Source organism: Oncorhynchus tshawytscha, linkage group LG14, assembly GCF_018296145.1.
Source record: "Oncorhynchus tshawytscha isolate Ot180627B linkage group LG14, Otsh_v2.0, whole genome shotgun sequence".
Classification (NCBI taxonomy): Eukaryota; Metazoa; Chordata; class Actinopteri; order Salmoniformes; family Salmonidae; genus Oncorhynchus; species Oncorhynchus tshawytscha.
This window is the reverse complement of record NC_056442.1, coordinates 30,114,152-30,138,742: the sequence shown is the minus strand read 5'-3', so window position 1 is coordinate 30,138,742 and position 24,591 is coordinate 30,114,152. Positions and strand designations below refer to the sequence as shown.

The window sequence follows — 24,591 nt, the reverse complement described above, 5'->3', positions numbered from 1 at the left end:
CCTTCTCTCTCTCCCTCTATGTCATTCTCTCTCTCCCTCTCTCACCTTTCTCTCTCTCTCTCTCCTTCTCTCTCATTCTCTCTCTCTCCTTTCTCTCGCTCTCTCCTTCTTTCCTTCTCTCTCTCCTTCTCTCTCTCCTTCTCTCACTCTCCTTCTCTCGCTCCTTCTCTCTTTCTCTCTCTCTCTCCCTCTCTCTCCTTCTCTGTCTCCCTCTCTCTCCTTCTCTCTCTCTCTCTCTCTCTCCTTCTCTCTATCTCTCTCTCGCTCCCTCTCCTTCTCTCTCTCTCTCCCTCTCTCTCCTTCTTTCCTTCTCTCTCTCCTTCTCTATCTCCTTCTCTCACTCCTTCTCTCACTCCTTCTCTCTTCTCTCTCTCTCTCTCTCCCTCTCTCCCCTTCTCTGTCTCCCTCTCTCTCTCTCTCTCTCTCTCTCTCTCTCTCTCTCTCTCTCTCTCTCTCTCCCTCTCTCTCCTTCTCTCTCTCTCTCTCCCTCTTTCTCCTTCTTTCTTTCTTTCTTTCTCTCTCTCTCTCTCCCTCTCTCTCCTTCTCTCTCTCCCTCTTTCTCCTTCTCTCTCTCCCTCTCTCTCCTTCTCTCTCTCTCTCTCTCTCCTTTCTCTCGCTCTCCTTCTCTCTCTCTCTCTCCTTCTGTCACTCTCTCTTTCTTTCTCTCGCTCTCTCTCTCCTTTTCTCTCTCTCTCCCTCCTTCTCTCTCTCTCTCATCCTCATCTGTTCTCTCATCTCCTGGGCTGTGGATCCGGCAGTGTCGAGGCTTTCCACTAGAAGCCTATTAGCTGTGTGAGGGGAGAACACAGAGGATCTACTATGATAGCAGGTTGTCACTCTATTAGCTGTGTGAGGGGAGAACACAGGGATCTACTATGATAGCAGGTTGTCACTCTGCTCCCCTCTCCTTTATAACTGTATCAGTCATGCTGGCTTGGGGCCTGACTCAATCATCTTATTATGGCCCCATCTCAGCAGAACTGACTGACACACTCGCACACAAGCACGCACGCACGCACACACGCACACACACTTATTAATGTCAGTCACATTGACCCGAATAAATAAATATATAAATGTGTACTGTTCAATCACGCTGGACAGTACAGGGTTAACGTCAGACACAGCGTAGGACAATACCGGGTAAATGCTGAATAATTGCTAAAAGGACCAATGAACAAAACTTTGACCGCCCGCTGCTTGGGACTTCTACGTCTATGTGATGTTTTCTACTGTATGTTATTCCATGTGACCTTCAGCCTAAGCACTGCTGTCACCGATGTCTCTCCTCATTTCAGCTGTCACAATATTTCTCCACACTGATGTGATGTTCCACAGGCTCAGTGCAGCTATCCGCCCTCTGTCACATCACACAAGGACAGGAAACAAAAGACAGAAATGTTCAATTGCATTATGGTCATTATAGGAGAGGTATGATCTCCACCCAGCTAGTAGAGCAGCACACACGCACCATGGGATCTTAATGTGTGTGAGGTGGGGGGCTGGGGGGGCTTGCATGGAAACAAAAGGCTGGGCTTGTCTGCCTCCAGCCCCTCCCCATCCACCCCCCTGTAGTGTGACAGCATGTGAGCAGAGCAGGGGAGGTGATGAGGCGGGTAGTGGGTTGGGCAAGGGGGGAGAAGGGGTGGATCTGGAGGGGCCTGGTCCTCCTTGGTCATCCTTCGTGGTGGTGGGCTGATTAGATTGGGGCCGAAGTCTCCATCTGGCAGGCAAGACTGTCTGGGGCCTGGCTGACTGGCTGGCTGGCCGGCTGGCTGTGTCCCCAGCGCTCGTCAGCTCTGACACCTTTGACAGCTTCAGCAAACAGGTTCATTAAATGGCATTTCTTACAGCTGCTTCTCTCTCTGGGCTTTGTCAAGCCTCCAGTCTACAGGGGCCCCTTTCTCTCTGGGCTTTGTCAAGCCTCCAATCTGCAGGGGCCCCTCGCTGCTTGTTGGTTTAAGTCACGGCTTTGTTGTTCTGACATAATGTTTTGATGTGGGCTGTTTGAAGCGGAGGCTTTTTAGCCTGTGTTTTGTTGCTGGTGAGGTCTCTGGCCTGCACTGTCTGTCTTTAACCCTGTGGCCTGGCCTGGCCTGCATGCTCTCTGTTCCCAGTTATAGCAACATACAAGAGGAACCAGGAAGGGGTAATACATCCATGTAGACACAGCCTCTTCAGTAGTTTTTAATGTAAGGTTGATCAGGCCATGCATTATAATAGTATTCTCTTGTAATTTTCCTAATTTTCCTCATATTTCTTCATCCTGATCTGTTCACAATCTCTCCATTCATCTATCTTTCCCTCTCTCTACCGCTCCTTCTCTCCATCTCCCCCAGCTCTCCCTTTCTCCATCCCCCATCTCTCCCCTTCTCCATCTCCCCATCTCTCTACCTCTCCCTTTCTCTATCCCCCATCTCTCCCTTTCTCCATCTCCCCCATCTCTCCAAGTCTCCCTTTCTCCATCTCCCCCATCTCTCCAAGTCTCCCTTTCTCCATCTCCCCCATCTCTCCACCTCTCCCTTTCTCCATCCCCCATCTCTCCCTTTCTCCATCTCCCCCATCTCTCCACCTCTCCCTTTCTCCATCTCCCCATCTCCCCACCTCTCCCTTTCTCCATCCCCCATCTCTCCCTTTCTCCATCTCCCCCATCTCTACACCTCTCCCTTTCTCCATCCCCCATCTCTCCCTTTCTCCATCTCCCCCATCTCTCCACCTCTCCCTTTTTCTATCTCTTCCCATCTCTCCACCTCTCCCTTTCTCCATCCCCCATCTCTCCCTTTCTCCATCTCCCCATCTCTCCACCTCTCCCTTTTTCTATCTCTTCCCATCTCTCCACCTCTCCCTTTCTCCATCTCCTCCCATCTCTCCACCTCTCCCTCTCTCCATCTTTCCTCTCCTCCTCCTCAGCTGCTCCCTACTACAAATGTTCGCTGAGCAGGCAGTCTGTCTCTATGACAACTGTTAGAGCCTGGGGTGGCTGATTTGTCAACCTGGGGCAGCACAGGAAGGAGAAGCAGAGATGCCACCACCCCTCCCCCCACCTCTCCCTCCCTCGCTCCCTAAAACCTGCCACCTTCTGCCCTTCACTCCACTTCTCTCCATCTAATCCACTTCTAATTGAGCTCCAGAGACTTTGATGTGGCAGGGAGGTCAAGCCACAGCTATTCCAGGGAGAAATGAATGCACCGCTGCATCACTCCTCTCCTCTTCTCCACTCTCCTACCCTCTCCTCTTCCTGTCCTCTCCTACCCTCTCCTCTTCTCCCCTCTCCTACCCTCTCCTCTTCCTGTCCTCTCCTACCCTCACCTCTCCTGCCCTCTCCTCTTCCTGTCCTCTCCTACCCTCTCCTCTTCCTGTCCTCTCCTACCCTCTCCTCTTCCTGTCCTCTCCTACTCTACTCCTGCTTGTCACTGTTTTAAATGAGCATTAGCATTGGACCTAACATCCCCAGCCCAACATCTCACTCTGCCTCCCTCCCTAGTTCCCCCCCTGGACTGTCAGTCAGGCTCGAGCTACATCCCCTCTCTGTGTGTTGTGTTTCACCTGTTCTCTCTCGCACCCCGCCCTAGGTGGTTCTCATGTCTCTGTCTGTGTCCAGCTACACTGATAGGATGGGAATGTGTGTGATTGTAACCTGGGGAGACTAGGCCGCACCAAGTGCTCAGACAGTGTTGGAAGGAGGGAGAGCGGGAGGTGTGTTAGGGGGATTTTTTTCACCTGTCACGGAGGCCTCTCTTAAACTCCCTCAGTAGACCTGCTGTCCCAGAGGTGCTGCACACTAATGATCCCTCTCTCCTCATCCCCCTCTCTTCTCTCTTTTGCTCACCCCCATCCTCTCCTTTCCTCTCCCCTCTCCTCTCTGTCTCTCCTCTTCTTGTGTTGGTATTGATGTGTGTAACCCAGAGGCCTGTTCTTCCTGTTTTTTTACACCCTGGTTGCGTGTTGCAGACCACCTGAAATAGATATTAAAGACAGAGGTGAATCTGGGAAATAGAATATTTAGAGACAATGGAAGTCTACAACCTAGTTGCAACAGTCTACAACCTGTGTTTGTCACAATGTAAACCATTTGTCTGGTCTCTTTCCACTCCTGTTCCTTTCCTCCTCTCTTTTCCTCTCCTCTCTGCAGGTCCTGGCGTACTCGGAGGGTCTGCATGGTAAGTGGATGTTCAGTGAGATCAGAGCGGTCTTCTCCAGGCGATACCTGCTCCAGAACACTGGCCTGGAGGTCTTCATGGCCAACAGGAGTAAGCATCACACACACTCACTACGTCCCAAATGCCACCCTATTTCCTATATAGTACACTACTTTGGACTAGAGCCCATAGTGCACTACATAGAGAATAGTGTGCCATTTTGTACACAGCCACACTCTGGTCTCAGATGTGTCCTGTTTGCATTCTGAAGATGATATATAATAAACTGCTTCTCTTAACCACTTTAACATAGTGTTGAGAATGGTTATTAATCACGTTTTGTTGTCTCTCCTCCCAGCGTCAGTGATGTTTAACTTCCCAGACCAGGCAACAGTGAAGAAGGTGGTCTACAGTCTACCCAGGGTCGGAGTGGGAACCAGCTATGGCCTACCACAAGCCAGGTAACTAACACACACACACACACACTTAAATGTTTAGCTCATGAAACATTTTGTTTCGTATTTGGCCTTTGCAATACTGGCTCCAGAGTAGTATTATGGGGTGCATTGTGTCCATATTATTTAGCAGGGTGTGTATTGTTAGTCTCCCCATCTACCTCCATTGTGTTGTGGAGAGTGGAACTGTCCCTGCCAGCAGCTGACCCTGCCTACAGCAGAGACATTTTTGTACTGTTTCAGAGGTCCACACAAAACATGACATAATACAGAACATTAATAGACAAGAACAGCTTAAGGACAGAACTACATCAATTTAAAAAAGGCACGCGTAGCCTACATACCAATACATACACAAACTATCTAGGTCAAATAGAGGAGAGGCGTTGTGCAGTGAGGTGTTGCTTTATCTGTTTTTTTTAAAACAGGTTTGCTGTTTATTTGAGCAATATGAGATGGAACAGAGTTCCATGCAATAATGGCTCTATATAATAGTGTACGGTTTTTTGAATTTGTTCTGGATTTGGGGACTGTGAAAAGACCCCTGGTGGCATGTCTGGTGGGGTAAGGGTCTGTGTGTGTCAGAGCTGTGTATAAATTGATTATGCAAATAATTGAGACTTTTCAACACATGAATGTTTCTTATTAAAAGAACAAGTGATGCAGTCAGTCATAGTATTTATATTACCCCTCTGATTACAATGAAGAGCAAGATGTGCCGCTCTGATCTGGGCCAGCTTCAGCTTAACTAGGTCTTTCCTTGCAGCACTCAACCACACGACAAACAAAACTAGAGCCTGCAGGACTTTTTGGAGTGTGGTGTCAAAAAAGCAGAGCATCTCTTTACTACAGAAAGACCTCTTCCCCTCTTTACAACCATTGAATCTATATGTTCTGACCATGACAGTTTACAATCTAAGGTAACACCAAGTAATTTAGTCTCCTCAGCTTGTTCTTTTGTATGATCTCTTATACACTATTTTATGCCCAGCTTTTGGAACTTTGGTTTTCCTGAATATAGCCACTATATTGTGATCACTGCATCCAATAGGTACGGCTAAAGCTTTAGAACAAAGTTCTACAATATTAGTAGAAATATGATCAATACATGTGGATGATATTGTTCCTGTAGTGTTTGTAAACACCCTGGTAGGTTGATTAATAACCTGAACCAGATTACAGGCACTGGTTACAGTGAGAAGAGTCCTCTTGAGTGGACAGCTTGAAAACCAGTCAATATTCAGGTCCCCAAGAAAGTAGACCTCTCTGTTTACATCACATACACTATCAAGCATTTCACAGATATGATTTAGATACTGACTGTCAGCACTTGGTGGCCTATAGCAACACCCCAAAAGAAAAGGCTTTAGATGTGCCAAGTGAACCTGAAACCACAACACTTCAATAACACTTGACATGAGATCTTCTCTATGAATTAGAGGGATATGGCTCTGAATATATAGAGCAACACCTCCCCCATTAGCATTTCTGTCTCTTCTACAGATGTTATAGCCTTGTATATGCTGTGTCATCAAATTAATTATCTATGTGAGTCTCAGAAATGGCTAATATACAAATGTTATCTGATGTTAGCAAGTTATTGATTTCATTTTCCTTATTTCTAAGGCTACATACAGTATATTACTATGGGCTATTTTGAGCCCTTTCCTGGGTAGCTTATCAGAGATAGAGATAATATGGAAAAGAGAAAACAATCAAGATAAAAAAGATATACGTTCAGCAGTCCATTAATCAGTTGGTGTGTGTGTGTGCTGCTATGAACCCATAGGCGTGGCTCTCCCATCCCTTCCAGGCTTTGGGGGGGGGTTGACAATGATCCTGTCATAGCGGATGTAAGCAATATCCCCCCGCTCTCTGACAGCTTTCATGGCTGGGATTTCCTCTTCTGCGCTCAGCTTCAGGATTGTCCTCGTTGAGGAAGATATACATTCCCCTCAAGTTCTTTGCTCCTTCCAGAAGGGCTACCTGGTCCTTGAACCTCAGGAACTTCACCACTACCGGCCTGGGCCTGTCACCTGGGCCTGTCACCTGGGCCTGTCACCTGGGCCTGTCACCTGGGTCACCTGGGTGATGGGTCACCTGGGCCTTTGGGCCTGTCACCTGGGCCTGTCACCTCTGTGGGCGTGCTCCACCTCAACCTTCCTGTGGTGCATCTTCAGTTTCTCCGAGATCATTTCCCCCACTTTGTTCTCAGACTCCATCCAGGTCTTATGTGGAGATTCTGCAATTCCGTCCACAACCATGTTGTTCCACCTTGATTGTCCCTCAAGATAATCTGACTTCTCCGTCATTGTTATCATGGATTCACATATAGAACTGATGTACTCTCTCAATGATTTACAGATTGCTGTCATCTTGCCGTTCTCCTATTTAAACTCATAGCTGACCCTGGGAGAACTACAAACTGTTCCTCAGGTCTTGGACATCTCTGGTCAGGTCGTCCTTTCTTTAATTAGTTGACTCTACCAGTATTTGGACAAACACTTAAAGCTATTTTCTGTTGTTGTAACAACTGCTTGTAGAACTATTTTTGTTTGTTTTAAAGATCCTTCACCTGTGATAGAGAGACACCACTGTCCTCAACGGTAGTCCCGCCGGCTTTGGTCTTTGTCATGGTAGCAACGTAGGTTACGCTGTTACTCCTCACATTTCCAGACAGGATAAGTCACAGGGAAGATTGAAAACAACAATAAACAGCAGGGTTCTAGCCAGCTACAAGCCCGGGACAATCCGTGGTCCCAGCCACAATGGCTAACCGCATCGTGGGCTGCATTCAAGCCGTCAGGAAAACCCCACTAGCTAGCAGCTAGGCTAACTGTTACGCCAAATAAGTCCTTAGACCCGGCCTTGGTCGGCAGGATCACTGAGAGTAGCAGTCCCAGCAACTGATGCAACTGCATTGCAGGACCAAACTCAAAAAGTAGCTAGTTACTAAGAAACCTTTTAATACACTTTCAAAAGAGCAAACGTTCCAAAACAACAAACCGAGCTCTCCCTCGTTCCGCGTTCAACAGGAAGTGAATCCCATTGCTCCCATCATTGGAATGAGTGGTCATTGACCCTGACTGAACTGATCTAATTCTCTGAGTTAAGTCTCTGTAGCACAGAGCTGCAGCCTGCCTGCCTTCCTGACCGCACAGTAAAATACACAGAAGGAGACTGAGGACAGACCCTTTACCATACCTACACCCTGTCATTAAGTACCACAAAACACACATCTATTGTTAGCAATCAGTTAGCTAGTGTTAGCCGTTGATTGGCTAGTGTTAGCTCTCTGTTGTTAGCTAGTGTTAGCTATCAGCTAGTGTTAGCGATTGGTTAGCGTTAGCTTTCAGTTAGTGTTAGCTATCGGCTAGTGTTAGCTATGAGCTAATGTTAGGTATTGACTAGTGTTAGCTAGTATTGTTAGCCATTGTAGTGTTAGGTCTTTTAGAAACAGCCTCCATCCAACTTTTGATTCTCCCCATGTGTTGAGTTGAAGTCACTTCAAGGCCTGCACGACTCTGACACTTTGGTCATGGCTGAAGAATGCTTAGGTCTCACATGCTGATGAAGCTGTCACGCGGTGCCAGTGTGTGCTGCTCTGAGTTCTCACTGAATGAATGCGTGTCTGGGAGTTTTGGTCTTTAGCTGGTCTATGTGTGTCTGGTTGTGCACTTAGGTTTCTTGAGTACACTTACGAACCTCTTACTTAAACCTCATTGGTATGAATGATTCCTGGTCAAAAGTAGTGCAATAAATAGGGAAAAGGGTTCCATTTTGGACACAGCCTAAGGTGTTTCTTCCTCTGTTGTTGTGCAGGCGTATCTCCATGGCGACGCCCCGGCAGCTCTTCAAGTCGTCTAACATGACCCAGCGCTGGCAGAGGAGGGAGATCTCCAACTTCGAGTACCTCATGTTCCTCAACACCGTCGCAGGTCAGCATCCCTTCTCCACCCTTTTTCCTCCTCTCTCCTTTCTCAGTCTCCTCCTCTCTCCTCTTTTTCCTCCTCACCCTTTCTCCCTCTCTCCTATGCCCTCTCCCCCTCATCTTGGATGGATCCATGTTGTTGTATTGAGCCGATCACCTCTTCTCTCCATACCCAAAATCTCATCATCTATTATTCTACCATGATGAATGTAGTGTATGTTGTTGTTGACTGGCTGTTAAAACACCCCAGCCAGGACCTACAGGTAAGTTGTCTTTGTTTAAGGAGTCAGATGCTCTCTTCAGTGTTCAGTTCACTCCTAAGCAGTAGTACTGTTCGTAATGTTGGTAGCCTTACTTCACTGTTCATGTGGAGGAATATGACTGACTTATTTGAAGCAAGAAAATAAGGAAAAAGGAAGCAAGACTATTGCAGATCACACATCCTCCAGGATAATTAGGGGTTGTGTGTGTGTGCGTGCGTGCGTAGGTGTGTGTGTGCGTGTGTGCGTGTGCGTGTGTGTGTGTGTGTGTGCGTGCGTGTGCGTGTGTGTGTGTGCGTGCGTGTGTGGGTGTGTGTGTGTGCGTGCGTGTGTGGGGTGTGTGTGTGTGTGTGTGCGTGTGTGTGCGTGTGTGCGTGTGTGGGTGTGTGTGTGTGCGTGTGTGGGTGTGTGTGTGGTTGTGTGTGTGGTTGTGTGTGTGTGTGTGCGTGCGTGCGTGTGCGTGCGTGTGTGCGTGTGCGTGCGTGCCTCTTTGTCGCCTCTGAACTGTGACTAACTGGAAGACGAGAGCGCCTGCCGCACCACTCCTCTCTGAGAGGTGTCACATCCCTCGCTCGCTGCAGATTCATGCATATTTATATTTATCTGTGGCGTGAGTTCGATATGTTATTGTCATCTAATTAGATGTACGGCAGACAGAAAAACATGGTGGAAGTTCATAAAAAATGTGTGGTAATGACCTAAGCTGCCGGAAGTGTCAGGGGAGTTGGGGTGGAAGACAGGAGGGAGATGGAGGCAAGAGGAGGAGGGGTGGTGGAGGAGGAAGGGAGGGCAAAAGGTGTTAACATGCAGCCAGTGCTCTTCTAATTAAACACTATTCTACTGTTATTAACATTCTGACATGTCAGAGTGTGTGTTGTGTGTGGGTATCATCCTGACACTTCAGAACAGGCTGGAACTCTACCCACAACGCATCTCCTCCCTATAACCTCGCACCCACCTCACACCCCTCACCCGTCTTTCCCTACACCACCACCCTACAATAGCACTGGAACATCTACCCACACCACACTACAATCCCTATCCCGCCCCTACACTCTTACACCCTCACCCCTGTCTCCTCCATACACCCTCACACACAGGACCCCCCTCTCCCTCCTACACCATCACCCCAGAACAGGAACAGGCTACAACCGTGGTAAATCTACTCACACCGTTATCTCTCCAAGCTAATGTCCGGGCTTAAGCTCATTCACAACACCCAGATCTAACCCTAATAATTCTAATTCTATCTATACATCACAGCAGCAGGAGAACCACCCTTCCATTAAAGTACATCAAACACTCAGCAGCCATCTTATTTGCTGTGGGAACTTTTGTGTCCTAATCAAGTACATTATAATTTGGGTATGACATGTTTCTGTCAGAGGAAGTAAGAGTAGCCCCCAGGGGCACACAGAGCCAAGAGGTTGGGGACAGATCAGAACATTGTAGAGCAGGGAAGCTAGAAGTTTGAGAAGCTATCGGAGGCTGGTAGTCTGGTGAAAGAGCAGAACATTGCAGAGAGGCTAGGGGGTTGGGAGGATAGGAGGCTAGGTGGCTGGGAGTTTAGGGGGCTGCGAGGTTGGGAGTCTAGGGGGCTGGGAGGATGGAAGGCTAGAGGGATCAGAGGATGAGAGGTTAGGGAGCTGGGGGATGGAAGGTTGGGAGGCTAGGGGTTTGGGAGGCTAGAGGTCTGGGAGGCTAGGGGCAGTGAGGATGGGGAGATGGGAGGCTAGGAGTCTGGGAGGCTAGGGGGCTCAGAGGATGGGAGGCTTGGGAGCTGGGGGCTGGAAGGTTGGGGGGCTAGGGGGCTGGGAGGATGGGAGGCAAGGATGCTGGGAGGGTGGGAGGATGGGAGGCTAGGATGCTGGGAGAGTGGGAGGTTGATGGTGGTCTCCTGTCTCCTGTTTGACTGGCTGTTGTGGCTTTTCTGCTAATGTGTAATACTGCTCTATAATCAGTTGTTGATATCACACCATCACACCCATAGTTCTGTTCTCTGATTGGACCAGCTCATATTAGTGTATTCTGATTGGACCAGCCCATAACAGTGCTTACTTATTGGACAGCCCATAGCAGTGTCTTCTGATTGGACCAGTCCATAGCAGTGTGAAATTAGAGAGGACTTGTGGCGACTTGGACGGTTGAGGAGCTCCTCGTGGTTCTCATGGCTGAGTTAGGGTTCCATCTGAAAACCATCAAAACCATTTTCCTGAAGAGGAAAACTAAGCTCTCACATCTGGCAACCCTCAGTACAGCTGCATGTGGGCACCGCCATGACTGAGGTATCCATGGTAACCTCCAACGGCTGTCCAATCAGGAGGTTAGCCTGGTGGTGTCACATCAGGCGTGTTCAATGACAACACGGTGACCAGGAGAACAGTTCTATATCTCTGTAATTACATATATAACGCAGAATACATATACACACTACACATACTACATATACACACTGCACACACTACATATACACACTGCACACACTACATATACACACTGCACACACTACATATACACACTACACATACACAGTACATATACACAATACATATACACACTACACACACATACTACATATTCACACTACACAGACTACATATACACAGTACACACACACTACATATACACACACTACACACACTACCTACACACACTACATACACATACTACATGTACACACACACTACATACACACACTACATATACACACTACATACACACTACATATAAACACAACATATACACACTACACATACACGCTACACACACTACATATAAACACTACATGTACACATACACACTACACACACACACACATACACCCTTTGCTCCTAACCATGGACGCTTTCATTACGGAGACCGTTTAATCAAATCAAATCAAATCAAATCAAATTTTATTTGTCACATACACATGGTTAGCAGATGTTAATGCGAGTGTAGCGAAATGCTTGTGCTTCTAGTTCCGACAATGCAGTAATAACGAACAAGTAATCTAACTAACAATTCCAAAAAAACTACTGTCTTATACACAGTGTAAGGGGATAAAGAATATGTACATAAGGATATATGAATGAGTGATGGTACAGAGCAGCATAGGCAAGATACAGTAGATGATATCGAGTACAGTATATACATATGAGATAAGTATGTAAACCAAGTGGCATAGTTAAAGTGGCTAGTGATACATGTATTACATAAGGATGCAGTCGATGATATAGAGTACAGTATCAACGTATGCATATGAGATGAACAATGTAGGGTAAGTAACATTATATAAGGTAGCATTGTTTAAAGTGGCTAGTGATATATTTACATCATTTCCCATCAATTCCCATGATTAAAGTGGCTGGAATAGAGTCAGTGTCATTGACAGTGTGTTGGCAGTAGCCACTCAATGTTAGTGGTGGCTGTTTAACAGTCTGATGGCCTTGAGATAGAAGCTGTTTTTCAGTCTCTCGGTCCCAGCTTTGATGCACCTGTACTGACCTCGCCTTCTGGATGACAGCGGGGTGAACAGGCAGTGGCTCGGGTGGTTGATGTCCTTGATGATCTTTATGGCCTTCCTGTAGCATCGGGTGGTGTAGGTGTCCTGGAGGGCAGGTAGTTTGCCCCCGGTGATGCGTTGTGCAGACCTCACTACCCTCTGGAGAGCCTTACGGTTGAGGGCGGTGCAGTTGCCATACCAGGCGGTGATACAGCCCGCCAGGATGCTCTCGATTGTGCATCTGTAGAAGTTTGTGAGTGCTTTTGGTGACAAGCCGAATTTCTTCAGCCTCCTGAGGTTGAAGAGGCGCTGCTGCGCCTTCCTCACGATGCTGTCTGTGTGAGTGGACCAATTCAGTTTGTCTGTGATGTGTATGCCGAGGAACTTAAATCTTGCTACCCTCTCCACTACTGTTCCATCGATGTGGATGGGGGTGTTCCCTCTGCTGTTTCCTGAAGTCCACAATCATCTCCTTAGTTTTGTTGACGTTGAGTGTGAGGTTATTTTCCTGACACCACACTCCGAGGGCCCTCACCTCCTCCCTGTAGGCCGTCTCGTCGTTGTTGGTAATCAAGCCTACCACTGTTGTGTCGTCCGCAAACTTGATGATTGAGTTGGAGGCGTGCATGGCCACGCAGTCGTGGGTGAACAGGGAGTACAGGAGAGGGCTCAGAACGCACCCTTGTGGGGCCCCAGTGTTGAGGATCAGCGGGGAGGAGATGTTGTTGCCTACCCTCACCACCTGGGGGCGGCCCGTCAGGAAGTCCAGTACCCAGTTGCACAGGGCGGGGTCGAGACCCAGGGTCTCGAGCTTGATGACGAGCTTGGAGGGTACTATGGTGTTGAATGCCGAGCTGTAGTCGATGAACAGCATTCTCACATAGGTATTCCTCTTGTCCAGATGGGTTAGGGCAGTGTGCAGTGTGGTTGAGATTGCATCGTCTGTGGACCTATTTGGGCGGTAAGCAAATTGGAGTGGGTCAAGGGTGTCAGGTAGGGTGGAGGTGATATGGTCCTTGACTAGTCTCTCAAAGCACTTCATGATGACGGATGTGAGTGCTACGGGGCGGTAGTCGTTTAGCTCAGTTACCTTAGCTTTCTTGGGAACAGGAACAATGGTGGCCCTCTTGAAGCATGTGGGAACAGCAGACTGGTATAGGGATTGATTGAATATGTCCGTAAACACACCGGCCAGCTGGTCTGCGCATGCTCTGAGGGCGCGGCTGGGGATGCCGTCTGGGCCTGCAGCCTTGCGAGGGTTAACACGTTTCAATGTCTTACTCACTTCGGCTGCAGTGAAGGAGAGACCGCATGTTTCCGTTGCAGGCCGTGTCAGTGGCACTGTATTGTCCTCAAAGCGGGCAAAAAGTTATTTAGTCTGCCTGGGAGCAAGACATCCTGGTCCGTGACTGGGCTGGGTTTCTTCCTGTAGTCCGTGATTGACTGTAGACCCTGCCACATGCCTCTTGTGTCTGAGCCGTTGAATTGAGATTCTACTTTGTCTCTGTACTGGCGCTTAGCTTGTTTGATAGCCTTGCGGAGGGAATAGCTGCACCGTTTGTATTCAGTCATGTTACCAGACACCTTGCCCTGATTAAAAGCAGTGGTTCGTGCCTTCAGTTTCACACGAATGCTGCCATCAATCCACGGTTTCTGGTTAGAGAATGTTTTAATCGTTGCTATGGGAACGACATCTTCAACGCACATTCTAATGAACTCGCACACCGTATCAGCGTATTCGTCAATGTTGTTGTCTGACGCAATACGAAACATCTCCCAGTCCACGTGATGGAAGCAGTCTTGGAGTGTGGAGTCAGCTTGGTCGGACCAGCGTTGGACAGACCTCAGCGTGGGAGCTTCTTGTTTTAGTTTCTGTCTGTAGGCAGGGATCAACAAAATGGAGTCGTGGTCAGCTTTTCCGAAAGGGGGCGGGGCAGGGCCTTATATGCGTCGCGGAAGTTAGAGTAACAATGATCCAGGGTCTTTCCACCCCTGGTTGCGCAATCGATATGCTGATAAAATTTAGGGAGTCTTGTTTTCAGATTAGCCTTGTTAAAATCCCCAGCTACAATGAATGCAGCCTCCGGATAAATCGTTTCCAGTTTGCAGAGAGTTAAATAAAGTTCGTTCAGAGCCATCGATGTGTCTGCTTGGGGGGATATATACGGCTGTGATTATAATCGAAGAGAATTCTCTTGGTAGATAATGCGGTCTACATTTGATTGTGAGGAATTCTAAATCAGGTGAACAGAAGGATTTGAGTTCCTGTATGTTTCTTTCATCACACCATGTCACGTTGGCCATAAGGCATACGCCCCCGCCCGACTTCTTACCAGAAAGATGTTTGTTTCTGTCGGCGCGATGCGTGGAGAAACCCGCTGGCTGCACCGCTTCGGATTGCGTCTCTCCAGTTAGCCATGTTTCCGTGAAGCAGAGAACGTTACAGTCTCTGATGTCCCTCTGGAATGCTACCCTTGCTCGGATTTCATCAACCTTGTTGTCAAGAGACTGGACATTGGCAAGAAGAATGCTAGGGAGTGGTGCACGATGTGCCCGTCTCCGGAGTCTGACCAGAAGACCGCTTCGTTTCCCTCTTTTTCTGAGTCGTTTTTTTTTTGGTCGCTGCATGTGATCCACTCGGTTACACTGGTTGTAAGGCAGAACACAGGATCCGCATCGCGAAAAACATATTCTTGGTCGTACTGATGGTGAGTTGACGCTGATCTTATATTCAGTAGTTCTTCTCGGCTGTATGTAATGAAACCTAAGATGACCTGGGGTACTAGTGTAAGAAATAACACGTAAAAAAACAAAAAACTGCATAGTTTCCTAGGAACGCGAAGCGAGGCGGCCATCTCTTTCGGCGCAAAACAAACAGAAGCAAACCGAGCAAAACGAGAGTTTCTATTGGTCAAATTCAGGTAGGTCCCTCCCCGTTTCTTTTGGTTTCCTTCTGTACAAGAAACGTTGAACCCCAACACCAGACTGGCCTAATATACTCATCAGGATCATGCAGAGAAAGGAAGAGCACACCAACACACAGACACACAGTCAATCAATCATCAATCCCATTGATTTATAATGCCCTTATTACATCAGTGGATGTCACAAAGTGCTGTACAGAAACCCAGACTAAAACCCCAAAGAGCACGGTGGCTAGGAAAAACTCCCTAGAAAGGCATGAACCTAGGAAGAAACCTAGAGAGGATCTGAGAGGCTGTCCAGTCCTCTTCTGGCTGTGCTGGTGGAAATTATAAGAGTACATGGCCATTAAGGCTAGATTGTTCTTCAAGATGTTCAAATGTTGATGGATGACCAACAGGGTCAAATAATAATCACATTGGTTATAGAAGGTGCAACAGGTCAGCACCTCAGGAGTAAATGTCAGTGGGCTTTTCATAGCCGAGCATTCAGGTCGAGACAGCAGGTGTGGTAGATAGAGGGATAGAGGGGGTCGAAACAGTAGGTTCAGGATAAGGTAGCAGGTCCGGTGAACAGGTCAGGGTTCCATAGCCGCAGGCAGAACAGCAGAAACTGGATCAGCAGCACGACCAGGTGGACTGGAGACAGGCAGAGCCAGGAGTTGCCAGGCCAGGTAGTACTGAAGCATGGTCTTAAGGCACAGGTCCTCCGGGAGGGGAGAGAGAGAGATGGGAGAATTAGAGGGAGCATACTTAAGATCACACAGTACACCAGATAAGACAGGAGAATTACCCCAGATAGGACAGACTGACCCTAGCCCCCCGGTACATAGACTATTTCAGCATAGCTACTGGTGACTGAGACAGTGGGGGTCGGGGAACACTGTGTGCCCCGTCCGACGATACCCCCTGACATGGCCAACCAGGCAGGATATGCCAAGGGAAGCTAGGCATCCATGAATTGACCAAATAAATATATAATAATTGATATATCGTCTCTCAGCGCCTCTCTGTCTCTGTATGTGTAGCCCATCTATCTGATAGATGGTCTGGTCAAAAAGAGTAGGATATTGTTGCCGCCAGAAGCATTGAATGCAAGGGAAGCCACCAAGGATTTGGCCTTCCTTGATAAAAATAGCCAATCACCTTTGAGCTAAACTGAGTGAGCTCAACTGTGAATGGTCCTGGCGCACCAAAAAAAAGTGTCAAGGGAAGCCAGTTTGGATTTGGCTTCACACCAATCACATTACATACAGCCAAAAGTCATTGACAGAAAAATATGTAATTGTTGCATCTCATCGTGTTATTGTCCTCCAGTGGCTAGATAGCTAGCAAAAATGGGCCCTTTCTTAAATTAGCCATGAACGGAGATGGGGATTTGGACTTGGTTTTACTTAATTCTCCATACTGGCCAATGATTATAATGGCGATTCTGACTCAACCACAAATTCATACATTGTGCCCCTGGCCTGGGAGGATGGAAGTTCAATATGTAGCTAGATGTAGAAGGCTAATGTTAACTAGCTGGTTAATCGTTGCCCATGAAAGGAAGTTAGGCTAGCTAGCAAGCATTAGCCAAATAGTCTAGGACAACAAAAACTAAAAGCGTGTACTGTATGACAGCGTCATAGACCATTTCAGAAACATGAAAGAGAGGAGGATGGCATTGGCGTTTTTCTACAAGTAGGGTGAGTCAACACACTCATACACTCATGCACACACACACACACACACACACACACACACACACACACACACACACACACACACACACACACACACACACACACACAAATCAGTACCATGGACATACACATTATATTTTGCTTAGGTTGATTGGACCTTTTAGTTATCACTGTATTCTTTTTTAAATGTTTTATTTCACCTTTATTTAACCAGGTAGGTTGAGAACAAGTTCTCATTTACAATTGCGACCTGGCCAAGATAAAGCAAAGCAGTTCGACACATACAACAACACAGAGTTACACATGGAGTAAAACAAACATACAGTCAATAATACAATAGAAAAATAAGTCTATATACAATGTGAGCAAATGAGGTGAGATAAGGGAGGTAAAGGCAAAAAAAAGGCCATGGTGGCAAAGTAAATACAATATAGCAAGTAAAACACTGGAAAGGTAGATTTGCAGTGGAAGAATGTGCAAAGTAGAAATAGAAATAATGGGGTGCAAAGGAGCTAAATAAATAAATAAATACAGTAGGGGAAGAGGTAGTTGTTTGGGCTAAATTATAGATGGGCTATGTACAGGTGCAGTAATCTGTGAGCTGCTCTGACAGCTGGTGCTAAAAGCTAGTGAGGGAGATAAGTGTTTCCAGTTTTAGAGATTTTTGTAGTTTGTTCCAGTCATTGGCAGCAGAGAACTGGAAGGAGAGGCGGCCAAAGAAGGAATTGGTTTTGGGGGTGACCAGAGAGATATACCTGCTGGAGTGCGTGCTACAGGTGGGTGCTGCTATGGTGACCAGCGAGCTGAGACTAAGCATATGTGTTTTGATGATGTGCTGAAATAGTGGAGGCAGCTCCTGTTTTCTTTGCGACTTTGCGCTAACTTTCCAGTGTTCTACATCAATAGTTGTTTAGTAGTCCGAAAATGTCGGACAGATGTTGCTCTCTGGTTTTGTGATGAATTTATTCTGCCACTGTGTATTTTTATTGTCTCTGCCTTTAGGCTTATATATCACAGTGTCAAGGCATTCGAACTAACAGGTTATAGAGCAAACAATGCAATTATCACAGCACATAGGTTGTAATATGGCATTTTTTCCCTGGCTTGGCGATGATTTTACCCACGCACTGCTACTTCCCTGAGACAAGGCAAAGTATAGCCCACGAAGATCTCCCCCACCACACGAGCCCGAGGGGGGCGCAAGACCGAACAAGAAGATAAAGTCAGTGACTCAACCTCCTCAATTCCAGTTTAGCGAAAAAAGCCTGGCACGACCTGATGCACCCCTCTTAGGGACGGCATGGGAGAGCACTAGTAAGCCAGTGACTCAGCCCCCGTAATAGGGTCAGAGGCAAACACACACACACACACACACACACACTGCTCCCATACTAATGCCTCCCCACAGAGAGCAGAGTGAGGACCATTTTAGCGGTGGTGTCACCCTCCCAGACAGGAAGTTAGTCTGTCAGAAACAGGAAGCTGGCCTGAGAGGAGTCTGATGGAATGCTCTACTGGAATGTTGCATGCTGGGTCCCCAAAGTAACCTAAGCCTCATGTGTACCCCGCAGTTCTCCCCATGCGCCCTGCAGTTCTCCCCTCATACATCCTCCCCCGCCCCACCTCATCCCCTCCTCTTTCCGCTCACAGAACTTCTCTAACAGATCTCTGTCTATCTCTCTCTCTGTCTGTCTGTCGGTCTGTAGGGAGGACCTACAATGATCTGAACCAGTACCCAGTGTTTCCCTGGGTTCTCACCAACTATGAGTCAGAGGAGCTGGACCTCACCCTGCCGGGCAACTTCAGAGATCTCTCCAAGGTACTGTCATTCAGGAGAGGAACGATGGGGGAAATTGGGGAGGAGGGGTAAGGACAGGAGGGGTGAGGGTCTCAGTCGGCAGGGGGATTTCCATATTAAGGCCCATGCAGGCTGGAAGAGAAAGCCATCTTGACTGGGAAATAAATGCAGACATCATAATGCAGACATCATGTGCTCAGTCTGAACCCAGCACTGGAATGTAGAGAAGGAGCTGATAGTTTAACATCCTAAGTGTCTCCGCTCTGTTTGGTACTGTATCACCTCAGCACATAAACTGAATGTTCTAGTGTCTTTGCTCTGTTTGGCATGGTACTGTCCTCAACTATCAACAGTAGGAGAGTTTTAAGTGTCTGTATGATGAGGGCTTCTGTCCCTGTTTAACTTCCTAGCAGCGCTCTCTCGCTCTCTCTCGCTCTGTCAACTCACAGACTCACTGACCTGAAAACAATCGCATTCCTGTCTGAGCTTTCCTTCTCTCTCACTCTGTCACACCCTCCTTCCCCGGTTCCCGCTCTTCCTCAAAGTGCCGACTCCCTGACTCTCTCTGAGCTCCGTTTTCACAAATGTGAAAATATACATTTTCACCTCAGATCCCAGACAAGTGTTTGCTAGGGAGAAAGCAGAGGGACAATTAGGTAGGCAGGGAGGGAAGGAAAAGCAGGAAGGGGGGAAGGAGGGTATGGAAATGAGAGAGGTTGCTGAACTCACAATGAAAACAAGAAATAACTCCAACTAAAGCACCCTGGTAGGTATGTGTACGGATGTCAGTGAATACACTTCCCTCTTAACAGATGTCTATAAGGGTAGTCTCCTCTCCACCTGGTTCATAGCAGTTTCACCCAGCCAGTCTAGAAAGTCACTGTGTGAATATTTCTACTCAGCCCTGTTGGTGATCCAGTGTTCACTCTGGCAGCAGGTCTACAGTAAGACACACACCTTTCCTGTGTCTTCCTGCTGTCGTTTTAGCTAATGTAACCCTGTGGCAGATTCAGTCTGTACACAGCCAGGTGTGTGTGTGCATGTGTGAGAGAGAGAGCCCGAGCCCTCTGGCCTGTGGAGACAGTTATGTATTGTAATGTATTCCAGTGACATCCTCCCATGCTGTTTACAGGCTGAGCTGCCTTCATTACCTTGAGTTCACAGGCCTCTCTCTCCTGACAGTTGTCCTTGGAACCCCAGGGCTCACACACACCTCCAACCCCAGGGTTCCTACCTCCAGATGTACCAGAAAGCGAATTGAACTGGAATGAAGGGGCTTGAGTTCTCACACATATAATCAGATTAGACAAAGAGCAGGGGAGAGAGGAAATAGGGAGGAACTCGGAGAGAGAGAGACTGTAAGTGTTCTGATTCATGTAAAACCACCAAACCACTAAAACATCTGTGCATCCCAAATGGCACCCTATTTCCTATATAGTGCTCTACTTTTGACCAGAGCCCTATAGGGTACTGGTCAAAAGTAGTGCACTATGTAGGGAATATGGTTCCATTTGGGAAGCAATGATCCAGTGATATTTTGTCCTCTGACTCAGCTGCTCACACCATGGGGTCACGTGACTACCAATCAGGAAATGGGTGCCAGTACCAGCAGGCTAAATGTCCTTTAGCTCCTGGATGATACGCCACTTAATCTTCTCACACACCTGAAATTTACCTGCTGATCAGCCAGCCAGTCATCCGTGTTAAATCCAACTGAACGGAGTGTTCTCTGCCTCAGGGCCACAGTGGCGCATTCCTACTGTCAGATCACAGGGAGACACACAAACACACCCAACCATACACACACACCCTCCATGTCAGCGGTACAGTGGTGTGGTGGAGCGGTTCATTAGGTTTTAATGATTATTTCCTGGTGACTGACAGGTGGCTGATGGGAAAGGGAAGCTCATCTCCTCATAGCTGTTAGTTGACGGAGTGGAAACGCTGATAATCCTATATGAAGGCATACTAAGCGTGTTCTGCTTAACAATCTAGAGGTTTATCATGGCTGTTGTTCTACCTGTTTTTGTGTGTTTCTGATAGGAAGTGACTCTGTCAAAACTTCTCTCAGGGAGAAACAGCCAAAGCTGTGAAGTGACAGCAGACATATGTACCTGATCTACTTTACCTCCTAGCTACCGTTATGAAATGGAGAGGGAGCTTGTCCATACTGGTCTTCGGACCCGCGGCCTTATGAACCAGAGCCCTTCACGTTTTCGATGGCTCCAAAGCTAGCTCACTTGGAAGAGAAATTATATTTACATTTAGGTCATTTAGCAGACTTTTTTTATACTGGTGGGAATCAAACCCACAACTCTGGCATTGCAAGCACCATGCTCTATCAACTGAGCCACACAGGACTCTAGTGTGCACATATGTGTGCATATATACAGTGCCTTCAGAAAGTATTCAGACCCCTTGACTTTTCCACATTTTGTTACGTTACAGCCTTATTCTAAAATGTATTAAATAAATTGTTTGCCTCAGCAATCTAAACATAATACCCCATAATGACAAAGTGAAAACAGGTTTTTAGGAATTTGCTCCAGGTTTAAAAAAATTTGCTCCAGGTTTCTTCCAGACGTGATGCTTGGTATTCAGGCAGAAGAGTTCAATCTTGGTTTCATGAGACCAGAAAATCGTGTTTCTCATGGTCTGAGTCCTTTAGGTGCCTTTTGGAAAACTGCTGTCATGTGTTTTTTACTGAGTGGCTTCCGTCTGGCCACTCTACCATAAAGGCCTGATTGGTGGATGCAGCAGAGATGGTTGTCCTTCTGGAAGGTTCTCCAATCCCCACAGAGGAACTCTGTCAGAGTGACCATCGGGTTCTTAGTCATGTCCCTGACCAAGGCCCTTCTCACCCGATTCCTCAGTTTGGCCAGGCGGCCAGCTCTAAGAAGAGCATTGGTGGTTCCAAACTTCTTCCATTTAAGAATGATGGAGGCCACTGTGTTCCCAAATTTTTTGGTACCTTTCCACAGATCTGTGCCTTGACACAACCCTGTCTCAGAGCTCTACGGCCAATTCCTTCAACCTCATGGCTTGGTTTTTGCTCTGACATGCACTGTCAACTTTGGGACCTTATATAGACAGGTGTGTGCCTTTCCAAATCATGTCCAATCAATTGAATTTACCACAGGTGGACTCCAATCAAGTTGTAGAAACATCTGAAGGATGATCAATGGAAACAGGATGCACCTGAGCTCAATTTCGAGTCTCATAGCAAAGGGTCTGAATACTTATGTAAATAAGTTATTTCTGTTTCACATTTTTAATACATTTGCAAACATTTCTAAAAACCTGTTTTTACTTTATCATTATGGGGCATTGTGTGTATATTGATGAGGCAAAACATTTATTTAAAATCAAATTGTATTGGTCATGTACTCATGGTTAGCAGATGTTATTATGAGTGTAGCGAAATCCTTGTGCTTCTAGTTCCAACAGTGCAGCAATATCTAACAAGTAATATCTAACAATTCAACAACAAATACTTAATACACACAAATCTAAGTAAGGATTGGAATAAGAACATATAAATATATGGATTAGCAATGTCAGAGCAGCATAGGCTAAGATGCAATAGATAGTATAGAATACAGTATATACATATGAGATGAGTAATGCAAGATATGTAAACCTTATTAAAGTAGCATTATTAAAGTGACTAGTGTTCCATTTATTAAAGTGGCCAATGATTTCAAGTCTGTATGTAGGCAGTAAGGATGCACCGGTACAGTGGGCCCACGGTTCGGTATGTATCACAGTTTGTGGGCCACGGTACGGTTTCGGTATCTTTATATTTAAGAAAAGTGGGCGCTGGTACGACTCTCATACAGGGGGACGAGTTTGCAACCTGGGGGCAGCCCGTCAGGAAGTCCAGGACTCAATTGCACAGGGCGGGGTTGAGACTCAGGGTCTCAAGCTTAATGGTGAGCTTGGAGGGTACTTTGGTGCTATGGTGTTGAATGCTGAGCTGTAGTCAATGAACAGCATTCTTACATAAGTATTGCTGGCTCAGCCGGCTCATCAGGCTTTCATGCCATTGCCGGATCGCCAGGCTCCCCTGCCTCAGCCAGCTTGTCGGGCTTTCATGCCTCTGCCGGATCGCCAGGTTCCCCTGCTTCCACTGGCTCGTCAGGCTTTCATGCCTCTGCCGGATCGCCAGGTTCCCCTGCTTCCACTGGCTCGTCAGGTTCTCATGCCTCAGCCGGATCGCCAGGTTCCCCTGCTTCCACTAGCTCGTCAGGCTTTCATGCCTCAGCCGGATCGCCAGGCTCCTCTGCCTCAGCCGGTCTATCAGGTTCCCATGCCCCAGTTGACTCGACAGGTTCCCGTGCCTCAGCTGGTGTGATAGGTTCCCGTGCCTCAGCTGGTGTGATAGGTTCCCGCGCCTCAGCTGGTGTGATAGGTTCCTGCGCCTCAGCTGGTGTGATAGGTTCCCGCGCCTCAGCTGGTGTGATAGGTTCCCGCGCCTCAGCTGGTGTGATAGGTTCCTGCGCCTCAGCTGGTGTGATAGGTTCCCGCGCATCAGCAGGGGTGACTGGTCCGCTCCTGATCCCCGAGTTCGCCGCCTTTGACGCCGTCCTGTGGCTGGAGCCGCGCGTCGGGGAGGGGGTACTGTTCCGTATACTCCCTCTCCCGTCTCTAGGTCATAACTAGGGAAGGGTCGTTACATTAATTTGCCTTCTCTGCTTAGTTACTAGTAGCAAATCCTATTGATGTTAAGAGTTAACAAAGAGAGTTAACAAAGGTTTTTGCTGAAAGGTTTGTTTATGTCGTAGCAAAGGTTAGCAATGCAGCTAGCTAGCTGTGCAGCCAAACTCTCATAGACACTGGAGATTTAGTGGTGCTAGTCATGCATATCACCCTTTACTGTATCAGTGTTTTATAGACTGCTACCGAACTTCAGAAAACTTATACCATGAGAGAAACCACCCGAACGAAGAACTCTGAAGAACTAGATTGTATCTGTTCAAGATGCTTCTTCTGACAAGCCCAGAGAGAAAACAAGTTTGACTTCTCCTGCACTGTACTATGATGTAATTTCCTTTGAAATATAAAATGCAGTATGTGTGTCTCCTTGGGAGTTAGCCTAGATATTACCACACTAACTGCAGAACTCTCTCTTTCTCTGCGTTTCACACACTCACATACACACACACACGCTCCTCTTGGATCCTCCACTTTGGGGTCTCTACTCTCTGCAGTCAGAGAATGATCCTAATTAAATGTGATGAGTGGTTTATCTAGTGTAGCATGTGACAGCCCTATAATCCAGCAGCTAGGTTTGATCATGTCTTGTTTGGTGGTGGAGGTAGGTATCACTAGGTCAGGTGTTATTTATGGGAGTGAACTTAGAAGGAGCTAAATGCAGAGCTGTCTAAAGCACTTGTTTTTATTGTCTCCTTATCATGTCCTGTATTTACATAATCACCTGATAATAGGTAGTTGGTGATTACTGTGTGTTAAAGGAATGGTCGAGGAGAAGGTTTGTTGTCAATATTCTACTCCAATAACCAGCCACGGAAGGGGTCCCATATGGCACCCTATTCCCTATGTACTGTAGTGCACAACTTTTGACCAGGGCCCTATATCCCCATCTCCCACCTAGTATCTATTTTAGCACATTAGCTTGCTAACATTAGCATCCAACATTAGCATTGATAGTTCCATCAATTAACCTTAAGTAAAATAGTTGTTAGTACAATCAACACACTTGACATGCCTGGTTGCTTTAAAGTGTGTTTATGTCAAGAAATCAATAAAATACCACACTGTAGCAAAGTTATCTAGGTAGCTAGCTGTCGCACATCAACAACAGAGAAGGTCAGAGTATAGCCAGAAATGGATGTTGTCTTGTTTGCGTGAACTAGCCAAACATTTTTTGTTACCCAAATGGACCCTGGTCAAAAGCA

At 47.1% G+C, this 24,591-nt stretch overlaps 1 protein-coding gene across 1 annotated transcript in view; it reads left to right on the top strand.

Annotated features, from left to right (window-relative positions):
* LOC112267393 (neurobeachin-like) overlaps positions 1-24,591 on the top strand; it is a 338,648-nt gene that overhangs the window by 255,458 nt on the left and 58,599 nt on the right. The window contains 4 exon segments of the mRNA XM_042297331.1: positions 4,133-4,250; positions 4,498-4,600; positions 8,417-8,532; positions 18,582-18,694. Of these exon segments, the coding sequence (XP_042153265.1) occupies positions 4,133-4,250; positions 4,498-4,600; positions 8,417-8,532; positions 18,582-18,694 (450 nt within the window).